This window comes from Calidris pugnax, unplaced genomic scaffold (assembly GCF_001431845.1).
Source record: "Calidris pugnax isolate Ruff unplaced genomic scaffold, ASM143184v1 scaffold89, whole genome shotgun sequence".
Taxonomy (NCBI): Eukaryota; Metazoa; Chordata; class Aves; order Charadriiformes; family Scolopacidae; genus Calidris; species Calidris pugnax.
In genome coordinates, this window is record NW_015090865.1 from 4,192,799 (window position 1) to 4,211,575 (window position 18,777).

General features: G+C 40.1%; 1 protein-coding gene across 1 annotated transcript; it reads left to right on the top strand.

Moving 5' to 3' along the window:
• The first annotated feature begins 26 nt into the window (after positions 1 to 26).
• FAM175B (family with sequence similarity 175 member B) lies at positions 27 to 17,882 on the top strand. The gene is made up of 9 exons (XM_014945383.1): positions 27 to 146; positions 1,292 to 1,382; positions 4,250 to 4,286; positions 6,682 to 6,748; positions 8,138 to 8,328; positions 8,858 to 8,977; positions 9,710 to 9,794; positions 12,006 to 12,120; positions 15,603 to 17,882. The coding sequence occupies exons 1-9, from the start codon at positions 75 to 77 to the stop codon at positions 16,067 to 16,069; spliced, it is 1,245 nt and encodes a 414-aa protein (XP_014800869.1). The 5' UTR covers positions 27 to 74; the 3' UTR covers positions 16,070 to 17,882.
• Positions 17,883 to 18,777: the final 895 nt, after the last annotated feature.

Here is an 18,777-nt window from a genome sequence, read left to right on the forward strand (position 1 = left end):
GCCACCGGAAGTCGGCGGGCCGCGAGCGCGCGCGGGGGCTTGTGGGATCGGCGGCGGCGGCGGTGGTCTCCATCATGGCGGCTTCCATCTCGGGCTACACGTTCAGTTCTGTCTGCTACTACAGCGCCAACAGCAGCGCCGACCACGTAGGTGCCCGCGGCCGCTGCCGCCTCCCGCTACGCTCAGGCGGGGCTTCCCTCGGTCTGCGTGCCTCCCCTCCTTCCCCGAGCAGCCGCTGGGCTGGGCCGGGCCGGGCCGGGCCGGGCCAACGCCGGTCGGGCCCGGGCTGGGGGCAGCCGTTCGGCTCGGCTCCTGGAGGCGGTGTGGAGGTGGCCCTCGCCGGTGGAGGTGGCTACGGGGTGCCGCCCGGTCCCGGCCACCAGCGTGGGGGTGTGGGGGTGGCTTGCAGATCCGCCGGGTCCCGCTTTTGGGGGGGCCGCCGGCCGCCTTGCGCCTCCGGGGCACTGCGGGGCTGGACGCGGGGCTGCCCTGGCGTGAGGGGAACCGGCTGCAGGGAGCAGACCCCTGAGGTAAAGCTGCGGGGGTTTGCCGGCGCCTTGCAGCTGGTTTCGAGTTCCAGCCCCGGTAGCTAACCCCGGTTGCGGTGCAGAACTGGGGTGTTTCCAAATCCCCTTGTTTTGTTGACAAACTTCTAGTCTGAGCTCGCTCCCTTATCCGATCACCAGGAAACGGTGTGTCGCACTTTCAGTGCTTATGCCAAAAAGCACCCGATTCCTGCTTATTCTCCTTCCTCATTTTGGGCGGGGATGGAGAATAAAAGCTGACTTCAAGTTACCTCCTGAGTTTTATGATCTCTGGTTTTCTTCAGGGTCCAGCTCAGTCTCCGTATGTAAATTTGAATAAGCCTTTGCAGGTGTAAACTCAGCTCCCCGTTAGCTTTGGAGGAGCAGGGCAGCATCGGTATGGTGCACCGTGCTCAGGCCTCCTGCTCCTCATCCACCATGTCCTGCGTAGCTGGGACTGCTTCTTTATGTAATCTGGCTCTACCTCGTTTAAGTTGTGTGTTACCTACGGAAGCTTGCAGTAGAGTGTTATTTTTGGACAAACTGTTCCTATAGTGTTGTGAAAGAACGTTGCTAAATCAGGAAATCAGTCTTGGTAAACCTAAGGACAGGTTATACCTAGACTCAGATGTGTATTTCAAACTAAATCTTCATTTTAATTATTCCCTTGAATGCTAAGAAAGTTACGGTAAATAACTGTACATAGTAGGGTTGGGTTTTTTTCCTATTTTTAGTCCTTCTTTTTTTCTCCACCCTTGCAATTGTAGGAAGGATTTCTGCTAGGAGAGGTGAGACAAGAAGAGACTTTTAGCATTAGCGATTCACAGATCAGCAACACTGAATTTCTACAAGTCATTGGTAAGTAATAGAATTTAGAGAATCTCTGAAAGAAGCACTGTTCATTATTTCAATTTTCAATACAGCAATTCGGTAAGAATCCCTTCACTTGTGAGACCAGCACAAGATGTTTCAGTCTCTCAAAACAGCATTTGCTGCAGTATATGTGTTTGTGGTTGAGGTGTGAGGAAAGGAAACTGTCCTTTCCTAGATATGGGGGTTTTATGTGTCTCCTTTTGCAAAGTAAAGATCGTGTGTTGAAGACAGTTATCTGCATTTCGTGATGGAGAAATGATTAATTTGGGTTTTGGTCTTGCAGGGAGTTTCCTGTTTGCTATGGCTTTCCAAATACAGACATGCTCAACATTAAATAAATGTATTACTTGATTGTACTAATACTGAAAGGGGTTAAATTTCCAGTGAGGAGTTTGGATAAATGGCTGGTAGTTGATGACATTGTAAACTGTCACAGCAAGATTGACCAGGGAATATTTGTCAAACAATTTACTTTATTGATAAGTATGTGTACTTCCTGTACAGCTGATTAGTTGTTGTGAAAAGTAGATCAAAGATCTTGCTGTTAAATGCTGTTGGTTGAAGTAGATATTTTTATGCACAAGTGAGATGTTGTTGCATGGGTTTAGCTCTATGGTTTATAGAAAATAGGAAACCTCCAAAACTGAATCCCTTTTTTTTTTTTTTTAATACATATATATGACCCCAGTATTAAAATGCATATAAACCTTTAAAAACCCAAATGTGTATGTACCTGGCTTTGTGGATCTGATACTAGATAACGTAGCAGCATCTGAATAAAGCTTAGCTAATACACAAACATCTTGGGATTGGCTCTCAAATGTTATTTCCAATAGAGAACTGAAGGTCTCTGAAAGTAGGTACAATGTTATGTTAAGTCTCCAGACTGGGTTTTGTGTGTGTATATAGTCAGTATCAAAGTATTGTGTAAAGGAAGGCAGCTCATGACTATGTTTGGACAAAACTAGACATGATTATTCAGGGGTAACTGATCTTAGTTATCGTTGACAGTGTAACACAGTAACATCAACTGCACCCTCAGCCTGGTTTCATAAACCAAGTGTTTGTGGTGTTAAAAATTATTTCCTTTTTAGATAACTCTTGTCACATTCATGGTAACAGTTATTTTCTGAGAAATTGCATACACACACCCCTGCCCCTAATCCAGATGATCTGGATATTTTCTGTTTACCAAATTTTTACTTTAATATTTATTCATCAACATTAACTCTGAACTCTGAGTTCAGCTCATGGAGTGAGGTGGATAGTTTTGTGGCACTGTTGTCGCGGCTGAGTTTTAACTTTCTTACGTGTCTGCTGTTTCAAAGCTTAGTGGCATTGTTTGGGTATATAGGTACTATATATCTCTATAAAATAAGTCAATGTGTAAACCTCAAATGCAGAATGATGGCTGCGTTCTGAGCCGTAGGCGTGTTGCTTCCTGTTTTTCAGAAGACAAGGCCTGTGTAGCAGCCTCATAACCCAAGAATTAAGTGTGTATTTTCAGTAGTTGTAGTTGGAAGGAGTTGATCTGAACTGGAATAATTTGTTTAGCAAATCACATCCACAAATCCCTGTATGCCACTGTAAAAAATGTGGTGTTGATACACTTATAAACAAGTCAAAATAAAGAAAGTCTAAATATATTCCAAATAAAGGAACTGCAACAACAGCATCATGAGTCCTTGCCAGGGAGAATGTACGGTATCTCAGTCAGGACGCCTGCCATGGACCAGGGCCTTGTTTTGATAGAGGCTAAATATGCTGAGACATTAATGTGTGCAGTCTGTTATTCTTGGGGATTGTGATCTGATTCTGACTCTGCTGATATTGCAATCGCGAGCAGCCTGTGTCTTTGGGAACAGCAGGTGGTGACTCACTCCCCGGGAAGGAAGAGTCTAAACAAAGTTGTTGCTAAACAACTCCAGCCAGGTTCTAAGGCAGAAGCTTGAAATATTATTGCTGTGTAAGTGCTGTTCAGTCTGAGCAAATAGTTTCAGACAAAAGTTACGTGATCAAGGGATAATGATAGGAATAAACAATGAGCTGTATTTGGTAAAAAGTCAGAGTAGAGGAGAACTTTAGAGAAAGTGAGAGACACTGTGAGAGAGTAAGTTGTGCTTGGTGTTACAGAGATAATGTGAATTGAATTTTTGCTCTTTTCTCACTCTTCTCTGTGGTTACTGATGTGTTACAGCCTTTGCTGCTTAAATGCACGTCTTAGCATTTATTACAATCTCTTCAATATAAAAAAAATACTGCCGAGACTTTTTACTACTTTCTAGAACAGAATTATATATTCCAATTAGCCATTTTGGAGGGGCTTTTAAGCCCTTTTCTCATCATAGAGAAAATGTCTATTTTTGGTGCATGGTTAAATTCTCCATTGTATAATGTTTCAGTGACTCCCTTCCCCATCCCTTTTCTTGTTTATTGCTGCTGCAATAAACACTGTATGTGCACGCAAGTGAACTGTTGTGGAAAGCTGCATCAAAAAGCAAAAAAAAAAAAATCATAAATACATTCCTGAGGAGGTTACAGGTATAAAATAGTATCAGAAGTGTGTATTTGGGGCTTAGATATATCTATGTATATCAGAGCAAGTGTATATCTTGCTTATTGTTATAATATTTTTCTCTATGAACTGGCGAGAGGAAGAGCAGCTGGTTTTCCGGGTATGGTGCTGTGTCATCAAGTGTTGTGGAGACATTAAGAGCAGTGTGTGGTCTGACATAAATGTTTATTTGTTCAGTAGCTGTGATGTGGAAAGTTCATGCAAGATACGCCACTGTAATTTCTCTTTACCTTGAGCAGTTGGACATATGTCTCTCTTTTTCTGTTTGTTGTTGCAGAAATCCATAACCATGAGCCTTGTTCAAAACTGTTTAGGTAAGCTTTTTCTCTTGTCTTCCTGTGTTGGCTGCAGAATATAAAAATAGGTAGCTTGCTGAAATGTATTAGCATTTCAAATGTACCTACCGATGTTTGCATTGTTATCTGATGGTATTACCGAAATACATGTAAATGGCACCAACCATGACAATCAAAGTAGGACTTTACAGTTTCAGTAGCGCTTACCTTAGGTGAGAAGGGGTGCTGAGGTAACTGGTAGAGGTTTATTTCTCTGTCTCTTTGAATTTCCACCTCATGGAAATTCACATGTAGTTAGTGGAGGTAGGGCAGCATCAAATCGTATCACTCTGATAATTAGGATGAATGTCAAAATCATTTTAAATTATTGTAGTCTTAGGTTAGCTCTGCTGGGGCCTGAATGCTTTGTGTTCCCTTAATCTAGTAACTTCCTGGATTAACAAGTAGGTTTGTAGCTAGTTCAACTGACTTGCAGCAACTAGTTATTCTTTCAGCTTACTAGTTATTTTTCCTTCTGGTACTGACTTGCAGCAACTAATTATTCTGAAACTTTCAGCTTACTAGTTATTTTTCCTTCTGGTCTCCTTTACTCCAGAATGTAAATTAAATATAGGTCTAATATATTCTACTGAGCAGCTTCTGTCTATTTATATGTAGTTTTCCTCAGGAGTCTTCATTTGTTATACAGTGATGGCTTCTAAATGGCTGTCTAGAAATTCTTTTTAGAAGGAATTCCCAATTAATCTCCTCTTGTCTTTATTTAGAGATTTCCAGCCAATTAAGAAGAGACAGTACCTTAGACGTTCTGATTGACATTAGTTACATTAGAGAGAAAAGCTGCAGTCTGTCATTTGCTAGCTGATAATTACAGAGAGGGTACTCTTAACCCAGTGATTGAAATGCTGCAGACTCCACACATCAAGATAATATCCCAGCGTCTGGTAGACTCTGTCTGATTCCTAGTGATGCTTTGTGCAGCACATAATCAGAACCCATCGCATTTACTGCTGCTCCCCAGTCGAGAAATTGGTTGTTAGTAAGTGAGCTGATGGAGGAAGGGGAGGGACTCTGTCTTTCACTGCGTGCTTTCCGCACGAGGCTTGGGTCCAGTGCTTTTACCAACACGTGGGAGCTGGATAAGCAGCAAGGATTTGGAAAAGAACTGATTTCTCTCTGCAGGTTTCAGATGAAGGTGTTTTGTTACATACTACTTGCTCATCCCATAGGGAAATTATTCTTGGAAAGCACAGCAAGAGAAATAATTGGATATCAGCTACTTACAAGCATGTACAAACACAGTGAACATGAATTGAAAAGATTATGCAAATATTATGTAGTATCTCAAATTGGTAATTAGTTGCAGTCTGAATATTCACAATAACTTGCATCTTGAAACGAATTTTATTTCAATTTTATTTCCACCCTTATTTACCAGCCAAGTACTGAGCTCAGGATTTTCTCTTGTATTTTTTTTACTCCACCCCCTCAAGAGTTGAGCTCTTAGACCTCTAAACCAGAGTGTTTTCCTGCACCTCTTTAGGTGTTAGTGGTACCAGCTCTTGAAAGAGACTAAGGGCTTGGCACTTAAGTCAAGGGGGGATCTCTTTTCAAATGTTTTTCCTTTTATCATGAAGTGTGATCTATTTCAATTTATAAACCTGTCCGTGTAGAGAGATTTATAAATTCTTCAATCTGCCATGTCCTCAAAATACCAACACACCAGGGCTTGGGCCTCAGGTCTGTGAGCAGAGCTGTATGGAGGGAGCTCCATAATACTTTGGATTCTTGCTGACTTCAATATAACTGTTTTGGCTTCAAGGGTCCCATCTTGTGAGTCTAATTGCAGAATTGGAGCTCAAGAAATTGATCTGTAGTTGCACGTAAAAGGGCCCTGCTTTCCTTTCTGCTTTGGCAGGTAGGACTCTTATTATCAAAGCAGGGTTTTACAGAATGCTGGTCAAAATAAAATTACACAGTGCATTTACCCCTTGTTGTAGGGGCTGGCAGTGAAATACTGGGCATCAAACACTTGTGTGCAATGAAAGCGTTTTAAAACTAATTTCAGGCATCTTGTATTTCATTACTAGTGGTTTAAAAAGAGTTAAGAGTTTTCACCCCAGCTAGTCTCAGGCATCTAATTTAAATGTTCTCCACATTCCTCTGTGAGCAACTGTGCAGCCAACCTGGGCTTCTAACTGCACTCTATATGGCACCCGAGTGGGGTATTTACATCACCCAAGTAGGTGGTGTAAATACTGACCTATGATGATAAAGGTAATACTATAGAAGTTGCTTTGTCATGTATAGAATGGCATCTGTTCAAAGAACACTCAAAATATAAATTATTTACATTATGTATACTGTGTGAGTAAACTGAGTAAACCTACCTTTCTCTCTTCCTTTTTGGTTCAAGCTTTTACGACTATGCAGGCAAAGTTAATGAGGAGAGTTTGGACAGAATTCTTAAGGACCGAAGAAAAGTAAGTTTTTCTATCTTTTCCTCCTGCTCTAGTCATTACAGCCTATAATTAGAATGAGTGGTTTTGGAAAACAAATAAACAAAAAAAGGTAGTTAACTGGAAGAAGTATTTTTCGTTCACAAATCTGATGGTTTGGTTTGACCCAAAGTTTGTTTTTGTCCTGTACAGAAGTTGGTGAATTTGTGGTACTTAGGTTAAATTGGGGGCAATGTCTGAATTCCCTGAAGAAAATCAAAAGATGTAAATTTAGGTCTCCAAAAGTGAAGGGCTGGTATTAACCCACTCAAATTTCTGGACTAAACGTGTAGTGTTATGATTGTGTACTCTGCTGCTGAAACCAATAAAAATGTACCTGATCTGAAAACCTGCTCTGAAGAGTTCATTTAAAAGAGTTGTAGTGATAAAGCCTCTTAATTACAATTTTTGCACTGTCAGTTTTAAACTGGAAAAGCTGCTCTATCAGTTAGGTGAGATGTTGTCAGAGCTTTACATCATGTATACGTTGTTTGTGAAAGTGAAATTTTAGTAGTTGTTTGGAGAACAGTCAAACCTTTTTCAGTATTTCATCTCATTCCATGCTTGTAATTAATTATCTAATGATTGATTGGGAAGTTCTCACAAACTGGTTCACCACGAGTTGAAGCCACCAGTTTGCTCTGGCGAGAGGACACATGACTGACTTGCATCGTTCAATTTGTGGCAACCATGGACATTCTTAGACCCAACTGAAAGCAACACTAATACATGAAATTGGCTCTTGGGGTCTGGGTAGTGCCAGAGCTAGTACAAAGTAGGGGTGGTTAAAACAGCAACTTTTTTTGTTCATTTATTTTACAAAGCAGCAGCAGCAGCAAACTGATGCTGTTACTGCTGCTTGTAGAGCTGCCAGTTGCATTTCACAGAATCACAGGCTGATATGGGGCTGGAAGGGACCTCTGGAGATCATCTAGTCCAACCTTAAATGTCCCTTCCAAGCCAAAACATTCTATGATTCTAATTTTATTGTTGTACACAGCAGATTGGTCCTGTCTCATGAACAGACTTGAATTTGCAAATATATTTGTGAAGCACTGGAAGTGTCTCACAAACTGACACAAGAGAATAGACAGTTGAAATATTTAAGCTTGAATATACTTTGAAGTGTATTGGAAATGGGATCCTGAGTGGCACTGAGGACACACAGGTGCTTGTAGCACAATAAGGTTGAGCAATTAATAGTCGTGTTGGAACAGGATGGCACTTGTTTCAGGTTCAAGCCTCTCGTAATTCAGTCTGATTTTGTTGTGATAAAGCTATTGGCTAATTCACGTGATACCACAGTTACAGCAACTTTATTATCTGTGTCTCTCAGTTAATACTTTGTTTTCTTCTAATTTACTTTGCTTACAGAACGTTATTGGATGGTACAGATTTAGGAGAAACACTCAGCAGCAAATGTCATATAGAGAGCACATCATTCACAAACAGCTGACACACATTCTTGGAGTGCCTGATCTTGTCTTCCTTCTCTTCAGCTTCATTTCCACGGCAAATAACTCAACACATGCTTTAGAATATGTGCTTTTTAGACCAAACCGAAGGTGAGTGATCTCTGTATGTGAACCAATCCTCATTTTTTTTTTCTGCTTCTTCTTGCTTTTCTTTAAATTATTTTGGAGTTTGACTGCATCTTATTGCTTTTCTTTAAATTATTTTGGAGTTTGAACAATTGCATGTAAAGAAGGCTTTGTGTTTGTGGAAGGATGTCTTATAATTGTTAATTGTTATTGTTAATGATGACAGTTTTTTAAATATTTTGAGAGAAATCAGATGTCAGTACCATGTTTCTTACAATAGACCTGAATGTAGCTTCACCTTTCTTGTATCTGTGGTAGTTTGTATGCAGAATGAAAAGGTTCTAAGAGGTACAGAGGTAGGTCAGGGGAGTTTTTGATCATGCATTTGTTTTGAACACAACTTGTAATATTTTGCAGCTTTTATAACTATCCTAATGCAGAAGCTTTGAAATTAGATGAGTTGGGATCATCAGGGGAGGTGAGATAATAGCACAGCTATTGTAAATAATCTTTTGAATATGAGTTAAGAAGTCTTTCTAAACTTTCTCTACAGGTATAATCAAAGGGTGTCACTTACTATTCCTAATCTAGGCAACACTAGTCAACAGGAATACAAAGTTTCTTCAGTGCCAAATACTTCTCAGAATTATGCCAAAGTTATTAAGGAACACGGGTAAGGATTTCTCCTTTTTGCAAATCAAGTACAGTCATCAAGCTCTGCGTTTTGTACCTTCCAAAGAATACCACAAATATGCATTTCAAGCAGCAAAAAAAAAATGTTTCTGAAGGAGAATGGTCAGTTCTAGTGGATTTAGTCCTGCTTAGAACTGAATCTTTTAGAAGAACGGAATCTTTTAGAAGGGACTTAGTGCACTAATCAGAAAATCGGAGCTGGGAGAGCGGGTTGTGGTGTGGGCCTTCTGGCTGGAAGCCTTTTACTTCATTTCCATCCCCATCCCACCCCCTCAAGGAATTCTGAGTGCAAGCTTGATTCAAAACCTGGAACTCGGAAGTGTTGAAGTCCTGTTGTTTTTCTTAAGTAATTTTAATTAAATGCTGTAACTGTGAAGTAGCTCTTCTGACTATTAACAGTGAAATTATACAAGCTTAAAGATTTCTGAATGTTTAATCTCATTCCAATGGGACTTTATTGTCCCAGAAGAAATTTTGATATTGAATATGCTGCTGTCCAAATTTTGGTTCTTGAGATAATGATATATTTTTAGCAATATAAAATAAAATACATTTTAAAACTACAGTGATAGATTGCTTAACAGCAATTCAAAGACAGCCTGCATTTTAAAACTACAGTGATGGATTGCTTAACAGCAATTCAAAGACAGCCTGAGCTGGAAACTTGTGCTGTCTTTTCTAACTAATGATTTCTGCTTTTTTTTTTTTCCAGTACTGATTTTTTTGACAAAGATGGGGTGATGAAGGACATCAGGGCTATATATCAGGTTTATAATGCACTTCAGGAAAAAGTACAGGTAACTTCCTTTACTTAACATTGATCCGTATGTATGTGGCATCTTTTGTTTGTCCTTTGGTTAAAACAGAAGTGGAGGAGATGGGAGACTTTTAGAGCTCATAAATGATTTGTTATGAACTGTAGGAAAATAGGTTTCTTTTAGATGGAGACTATTAGTCAGATGGACTACAGATGGAGACTTTTAGAGCTCATAAACGATTTGTTATGAACTGTAGGAAAATAGGTTTGACTTTAATAATGAATTGTGTCAGTTTCTATTTAACGTGTGCATTTGCGGTGGCTGCTGTAAAAGCAGTTGATGCGAATATCATCAATTCTTTCTCTTTTTGCAAGTAAGAATGATTTAATGCTTAGTGATTTCTGGGAAATGCCGTCTATTTTTAAGGGTATGTGTTCAAGAAAAGCCTCGCTGAAGGCTGTAGGGATTTGCACAGGTTTAAAGCCTTGCCTGTGTGAGTTTAAAAATGTCTCCTGGCTCTTGGCATGTAGCGTGCAGCAAAGGGCTCCATCTGTCAGTTAAAACTTGTGAATGTTTTGTGTGGAGCATGAGTGAATTCTGCTCCAAATGTGGCAAAGCAGCCGAGAAGCGCCTTGAGTGTCAAAATCCACTAAATGGAAGCCTGTCATTTCACAGCTTGTCCTACGCGAGGAGCGGCGTCGCCGCGCTGCCTCGGGAGCGCACGCATCTGCTAATTGTGCTGTAGTCACAGATCATTTCTAGGCTTTCCCCTTACATCTGCCCTGGAGGGATTTGTGTCTCTGCTCTGGTTTAGCTTTTCAAGGCAGCGATCGCTCCAACCATCCCCTCACCCTGCTCCCATGCAAAAACTACTATTTTTCCACTATTCTCCTACTATTAGGAAGTTGCTACTCCCAAACCTGCTTTCTAACTCACATCGAGAAGGCAGACAGCTTTCATGCCAGCTTCAGGAGACATGAAAATGTACTTTCAGAGGTCTATGCCATTAGCTAATGGTATTATTCTGTTTTTGCCAAGAGTGCATATATCCTTTTGCGCTCTTGCCGTTGTTTGAATTAGCGTCTGGATAAATGGAAAATACAACATCATCAGGGAGTTGGCTTCCTACCTGTTAAAAGTATGACTTTGTTGTGTTTTGCCATGTAAATCGTGCTGCTGTACGTTGTTACAGAGCTTAAAAGTAACTTGGGTGTCATCTCAATGGAGAAACTTATCTTTAAAGCCAATGTTTCACAGAGAATATTACAGGACTGGAAATAAGTTTTCTGGTAAAGTACCCGAGATACCCATATTTGCATTATTCACCAGTTAGTTGGGGGGTAGGGTTTAAACTTTATAAATTCCTAAAAATTAGGTATAGAACTGAAAGCATAGTTAATATTTTTCAGCTCTGTGGGTAAGATCACTAATAGTAACCTCTCAGAGAAGAAACAGTAAGTGGTTGCTGACTTATTGTCTAAGACTCATCAGTGCTTTTAGAGTTGACGGTTGCTGACTTAACTGTCTAAGACTCATCAGTGCTTTTAGAGTTGTGAACTTTTCAAAACTGGTAATGTTTAATGATAATGACCAATACTTCATTTCTGAAGAAATAAACAATATTCAGTTAACATGTTTAGATTAAAAAAGAAATCAACGTTACCCAGGTCTGTTTTTAAAGTTGGATACTTTAATGAAAATTTCAGCTTTATTTCCTAACCAGTATAGGAAAATCTTATTGGGAAATCCATGGGTCTTGTTTATTTAATAGAGGTATCAGCTAGGAGAGACTTGGGACAGTTGTTCTCGAGTGAACTGTTAATACCCCAGTTTGAATCTGGTCTTTTACAAAAAATATGCACCTTCATGCTACATTTTAAAACCGTGCTACTATGGTATTATTATTGTGCCAATAACAGGGTATTTAAAAATAAAGATAACAACCAAACAAAAAAAACCCCAAACCATGAAAAACAAAATGGCAAGCCTTTTCCACCAAATAGGAATTTTGATCTTATTACAAATATTCCTGATTAATTATTTGGAAATGGATTTCCTATCAATTAGGAATTGGCAACAAATAAAACAATCCTCAGGCTGAATATTATGCCGTGATACAGTTAACTCCTGCTCTCAGTTTTGTGCTCTTATTGGCATCTTGTTTGTTTTATTAATTTTTTATTAATGTTGTTCTGGAAGTCTTTCCTGTATTTTTGCAAAGCCTTAGCATGTCTTATGTTTTTCTCCTAGGCAGTATGTATAGATGTAGAAAAAAGTGAACGTGTTGTTGAATCTTTTCAAGCGGATGTAAACAAGTTAAAAAGGCAAATCGCACAAAAGAAAAACGAAAAAGAACAAGAAATAAGTAAGTTTCCTTTTACTTTCTTTTTATTCAGAAGCAGATGCTGTAAGGAGAAAGCACTTTATGGAATTATTTTGAGTTGTTTTCCTGGTAGCTCACGGCAAAATTTAAAAAAAATCCTGTTGGGAAGGGTATATGATGGATTTATGTTGAATGATACCTGAACTGTGAAAGTGCATGTACTGCAGATATGTTTGTGGGAGTCCTCCAATGTTAGCAAAACAGAGGAGAGAGACAAAGCTAAAGAACGAGAAAGTCACTTTTGGAAATAACACAGGAAAAGGCCCGGTGTAGGAAAGGAAAAGTGGAGCAAAGCCAGGAATGGAAAAAGCGAATCTAAACACCGGAGAGATTCCTTTTTGCAGTATTACATGGAAACAGGGTACTGTGTTTACAGGCCAGGAGCTATCAATGTTTATTTGAAATCCACAAATACAAGCCCAGCACCAATTCATTTAGAGCTCAGGTCTGTTACTGGACACCAGACAAACTGGGTGGAGCAAAATGAGTGTGTAAGTGATGGATGTTGATGCGGATCATCTGAAATGTTCTCTAAATGATTTTTGACCTTGCAGCTTTTACTGGGTATATCAGGTTTTTCCCTACTGATTTACAGACCATCCACGTTTTTATGCTCCTCTCCCACTTCATAGTTACAGAATTCTAATTTAGTCAGCTGGTTTTTCATTATTTGCTGACTTAGTGGTGAACATGATTGGGGTTGAAATAATGCTTTTCAATGTTGAACTACATTTTGAATCTAATCTCTAAAAGTCCATTTTGAAGTCATTCCTATCTCCAGGAGTACCTGCTAAAAAGTGGAAGAAGCTACTTAAATGCAGAATATTATTGCAATTTGGTTGCCTATTTCAAGTACCACATCATCACTGATAAGGATTTCAATTTGTAATAGTTTTAATTCCATGAAGCTACTGAAATATTGTCCTTCTTGCAGTATGTTGGGGGGTTTCATTGTGGGGGAAGCCGAATCGGGTAATTCTTTGATTTATTTAAGGCAATACAGGTATGACAGTCTTCTCTTTCTAGTGAAGCTCTGAATGTAGAAGTTATATTTCTGCTGTGTTTTGAAGAGTTATATTAGTATCAAATTGGTTGGGCTTAAGTTTCCATGTTGCAAATAAGTCCCATTAAAAATCCATGTCTTCATTAGAGTTGATTCTGCATTCCGTATTAATAATACAAGTTTTCTTAGTATGCAGTTAGAATTGGTAGGGAAAACCAGTAAAATTAATGCATTTAAATTCTTTTTTTTTTTTCCTTTTGCTGCTCCATAATGAAACCAGTAATGGGTTTAAATTCTTTTTTTTTTTTTTTTTTTTCCTTTTGCTGCTCCATAATTTTGTGAAGCAGTGAGACCTGTTGTGTGAGCACACTTGAGCACACTTGGCTGGTTGCCTCCCTTCCCCTCCGTCCTAAAAAAGGAATATGGCTTCAGGAGCTTTTGGCTTAGCAGTAGGTAGGTTTTGTGAAGAGCCTGGACATTCCCAAGGAGATGTTGCTGATCTGATTTAATCTGAGTGTAAGGGAAGCCCGAAGGTAGAGAGTAGGAGCAGAGAATAGGCAAACGGGAAGTAATTAGGGGGTTGGAACTTGATGATCTTTAGGGTCCCTTCCAACCCAAACCATTCTATGATTCTAATATTTTTTTAAAAAATAATACATAGGAAAATTGCATACTTCAGCAAATACTGCCTCTCTTTTCCATGTTTTGAAATGATAAGAAAATAACCAAATTTGTCATTTTAGCAACAAGATACACAAATAATAAAAAAACATCTTGTAATCTAAAGCTGTTCCTGAGACTCAAGGATGGTTTAGAGGAGTTAACACCCAAAACTGTGCAAGAGGCCCCTCTGCTGTTATATCTGGATATTTTAACTTTCTCCTGGCAGCAAGGTCCTGTTATCACATGAGCATTTTAGAGCAAGGTCTGATCTGTCAGCACATTTCTCTAGGGTCCTTCCTTCCCTGAACCTCAAAGATAAGGTGAAGAGCAGCACCGGCCACGCGCCATCGGAGAGGTGGTGGAAGTGGCATCAGCCCCTGCTCTTTCCTGCTTGGCTGGGGATGAAACAGCCAGGGAAGTGCTACTACATGAGCAAGGAGTGGAGATGGGTATTTAAGTGTGGCTGGAGCTGGTCCCAGCCCATATGGCAAAAGACAGGAGGAGGAGGAGGAGGAAGAGCAGTCGGTGCTAGAATCTAGATACTACCAGTGGGATGGAAATGCCGGGCTGAAAATTGATGCCCGAGCAGATAATCCTGTGAGAGGGGCTGAAGCAAGAAAACAGGCAGCTTGTGTCTCTGCAATATTTTTAGATGTGAGTAGCTAAATACCGAAGCCAGCCTTCTGTTCTCTGGCTGACTCGATATTGGGTGAATTTCCTTGGGTTTAGTGAGTCAAATGTTGCAGTTAATCATTCTCTGAGCTGGAGGGAAAGGGAGCGTTTGGTACAAATTCCTGCAGTAGCGTTGTGTGAAAGTTTGTTATTCTTACAAATTTTTGGTTAACAGGTTAAGACTTTAACACTGTGGCATAAAAAGTCAGTTGAGATATTACTCCCAGGTCACTGAATTAATTTTGTACTCGTAGTAGCACGTCTCAGGGCATAGTGAGTGCGGTGTTTCCCAGATTCCAGGAAATCTCCCACTGGAGTTGTTGTGTTGTGGACCAAAACTGGAGTGCTGTTGTGCAGCCACTTGAGGGAACGGGCTCTCTTTATTACAAAAGAGATACCACATTGACTTGATTAAAGGACCCCTTCAGCCTTGATTTTTGCTTTTTCCAGAAGTAAGGTGTTACAGTAAGTAGAGCTGATGCTGTTTTGTCTATTATGTGGAGCTCTAGGAGCTTCATCTTGATGCATCTTTGCATTGTGACTCTTAACGATATTAACTGTTCTTTAACCAGTTCTTCAGATGGTTTGGGTTTTTTCAGCCTTTGAAGCACTTTTGTTACTGTCTGTTTGTTATGGAACATGGAGACACTGTGAAATCCTTAAAGGCGAGACGTAGCTGTGGCTTTTTGGTCTTGCTTTGATTTTTGGATTGGAGAGACACCCTTTCCTTAGTGGACAAATTTATTTATAGCAGCTAAGTGTACAATCACTTAAATAAAAGTCAAAATGTGAAGGTGGGGGAGTTTACCTGTTAGTGTGGCTTTTCGTAGGGAACACATTTCAGTGATTGTGTCCGACTTTTCCAGGATTATGGTCTAATCAAAACTGAGTCAAGCTGAGCACTGACTGAGACATAGGTGGACAGGAGCAGGCTTGCTGAGCCCTTGCCAAAATGGACCTGTTGGAAAGGGTCCAGAGGAGGCCACGAAGATGCCCCAAGGGCTGGAGTCCCTCTGCTGGGAGGGACTCTATGAAAGAAGAGAGAACTGTGGGACGTCACAGCTGGGTTACGTAAAGTCGATTGCAAAGTAAGCACTAATTATAGCAACCTTCTTTGCTTTTGCAGGAATGCAGCAAGCAATTTTAAGCAGGCAAATGCCAACAGATAACTTGGAACCTCTGTTTGTTCCCCGAATGTCCTACACTGGATTTGCTGTGGAAGGCTGCACGCTTGAAGATTCAGATGTCTCCGATCCTCCCCCGCCGTACTCCGATTTCAACACGAGCAGTCAGGAAAGTACTGTGGGGCACGCTCTCCTGGAGAGCAACGTGTTCATGCCTCGACCCCAAGCAGTCGGTTCTTCCAGTTACGTTTCCACAAACGCAGGATTGAAATATTCTGGTAACGGGGCGTCCATGCCATCTTCCCAAAGAGCGGTTGGTGACAATGTTGAGGAGTCAGAAGACAGTGATTACGAAAACTTGCTCGAACCCACAGAGTCCTCCGACAGCGAATACTCACAGACGAGGGATTCCCGACCTTCGGCGCATCCCGACGGCGACTCCAGGAACACTCAAACTTCTCAGATTTGATAGAGGGGGGTGAACAACGACAACAACAACAACAACAATAAAAAAGAATAATCCACGTGACACTGTCCTCTTTTCGTAATCGTTGCAGAGAGATTTTGGGGATTGAACCTGGAGGAAATGAACTACACAGGATTCCTGTGCACACAAAATGTAGAAGACTTGCACTAGATGGTTTATTCACGTTGTGATACATTTTGCAAGTTTTATAATGGAATCATTAGGATAATCAAGTTGTACTAATACTGATGAGGTTCATGGATGTACTGGTAAATTTAGGCAAAAATGAAATTTATAGAGATCTTCTAGCTTTTGTTGCCGTATTTTCTTTAAGACAATAAATTGGGATGTAGTAACTAAGCACAGTTAGTCTACAAATAATGTTCTCAAATCAAAACTTACCTCTTGCACTATCATGCCTTGAATTTTAATTTTTGAAAGGGAATAGATATATCAGCCGCCTTCAAAACAGCTTTCTCTGGGAAGCCAAATTGGCCTTTGCAAGCGGAGAAATGTTGATAATTCCGAGAAGCCTGGGTGGAACCCATGTGGTGTACCTTCTTCGAGCGGCGTTGCTCTTTTCACAGAGGAGGGGGTTTGTTTTAAATTTTTTTTACTAGCCGAATGTGTGTATCACTTCAAATGATGGTTGCCTTTTTTTCTGTAAAGGGGAGGGGGGAGGGATGACCGGTAAATCATCCGAATGAATGTCATAAATATAATTATTCCGGTTTCGCTGGGTTTACAGTGACTTTATGCCACACTAGCCTCATTTATTGTCTCGTTGGTTATTTTAGCATCAGTATGAAGTGCACATACAGGAGTCAGTGACTGACAGAAGTAGTAAATTCCATCATGATTGGACTTTGGAGTCTGCAAATTACAAACATCAGAGACTGCTTCGTGCGTTTTATTTGCGTCTGAATATTGGATTTACGCTTCTAGATGAGTTATTTTATGTAATAAATGGGGGCTAGGGTAGGAGAAGATTGTTTGGAGAGTCCCCTGGGTTTATTACCTCTTTCCCTCTGGGTGAAATATGTAAATGATTATTTTAATTTGAATTACAGCTCTTGTCAGAAAATTGCCGTTTGGGATAAATGAAGTGTGGTATATTTAGAGAATTTCATGTTTGGATGCACTTATTTTTATTTAAATACTGCTTGTATGCTAACGTTGCCCAAAATATGTAAAATTGTGCCACTAAGAAGTTTGTATTATTGGATTTAATCCCTGATCTGTGAGAAAATCCACATTTTAAGATGAGATTCTCTTAAGCGTCTATCACTTTGAGGTGTGAATAACCACGTCACTGGTTTACACCCAGAACAGCAAAGCAGTCACTTAAAAGTTTAAATACCGAAATTTTAAGTCTTTTTTTAAATCCCAGGTATATGTTGTATACGTAGGCAAAAGCCTGGTCATCAGCCTCTCCTCACCTCTACTAAATGAAGCAAAACGCCTGGAAAAAACGTGAGGTGTTAAAATTGCCCCTCTTCTTATCGGGTTATTTCCCCCTTTAAACACCTCGTGGTCAGTTTTAACTATTTTTACGTTCTTCTCATTAGCCTTAACTCGATGAGTTTTGTCTCTGAGCGTTGCAATCCATTTGGGAGAGAACTCGCCCCGGTGTCACCGAGCGCCCGTGGGCCAGCGGTTCCAGATGTGCCTCTGTGGGAGTCAGAGTCCATACATGGCAACTACCATTGAGGGTTTGGTTTTTTTTTTTAATTTTTATTCCGCACAGAAACCTGCAAAATGTACATCTCTGACGAAGCAGTTAAATGTGACAATAAAATCTTATTTAATCCTGTAACTTAGGTTTTTAATGTTTGTCAGGGTCCACGGCAGTGAAATAATCGAGGGTTTGTTAAAGCCCGTCTGGTTGTAGGAGTAAGAGGGGGATTTGATGGGAGGGGGAGAGGGGAGCACTATTCCCTGCTTATTAAATACCTGCCCCACGTGCTTGTGATGATGGGGATAGAACCTGGAATATTTTAATAACAAAAACATATCTTAAATTCTACTTGGTTGTAGATACAGCACGTGGGTGATTGGAGGTGAAGGAGAATGTAATCCCTCTCCGGCCAGTGTCTCTCTGCAGGTACTTCCATTTAATTGCGTATTTATAAGAACAAAAATACTATGGTTTTATTTAATTATTTTTTTAAAAAAATTCAGGTAATATTCTGGTAAAAATACACATGAACGGATTATTTATAAGAACAAAAATACTATAGTTTTATTTAATAATTTTGTTTTTAAATTCAGCTAATATTCTGGTAAAAATACACATGAACGGACTTGGCAGTTTTCATTACAGTCCTGTTAAAACCAGTGGTGCTGGGTTGTGGTGTCCTGACAGCAATAGGGAGCAGCTTGAATCGTACGGAAAAAAAGCAGAACAAAGAGAACAGTCGGTCGAGTCCCTCCTACAGCTTTGTGTTCCAGATATTCATCTCCTCTGACTTTATTGGAGAAGGTGTTAGAAAGGAAAAAAATATAAACTCCTCACGAGGCAAGTCAGTAATAGAATAAACAGACAGGTGTTTTGAAATTCTGCCATTATAAGCAACATTATTATTTTTTTTTAAACTTAACCAGAGTTATTTTCCTGCTCAGCGTTTTTCTTTGGGCAAATGTGGCTTTTCCAAGGGAGGGAAAATAATACTGCTAAGGGTTTTCCCCATCAGACGGCCGATTTCTGCTGT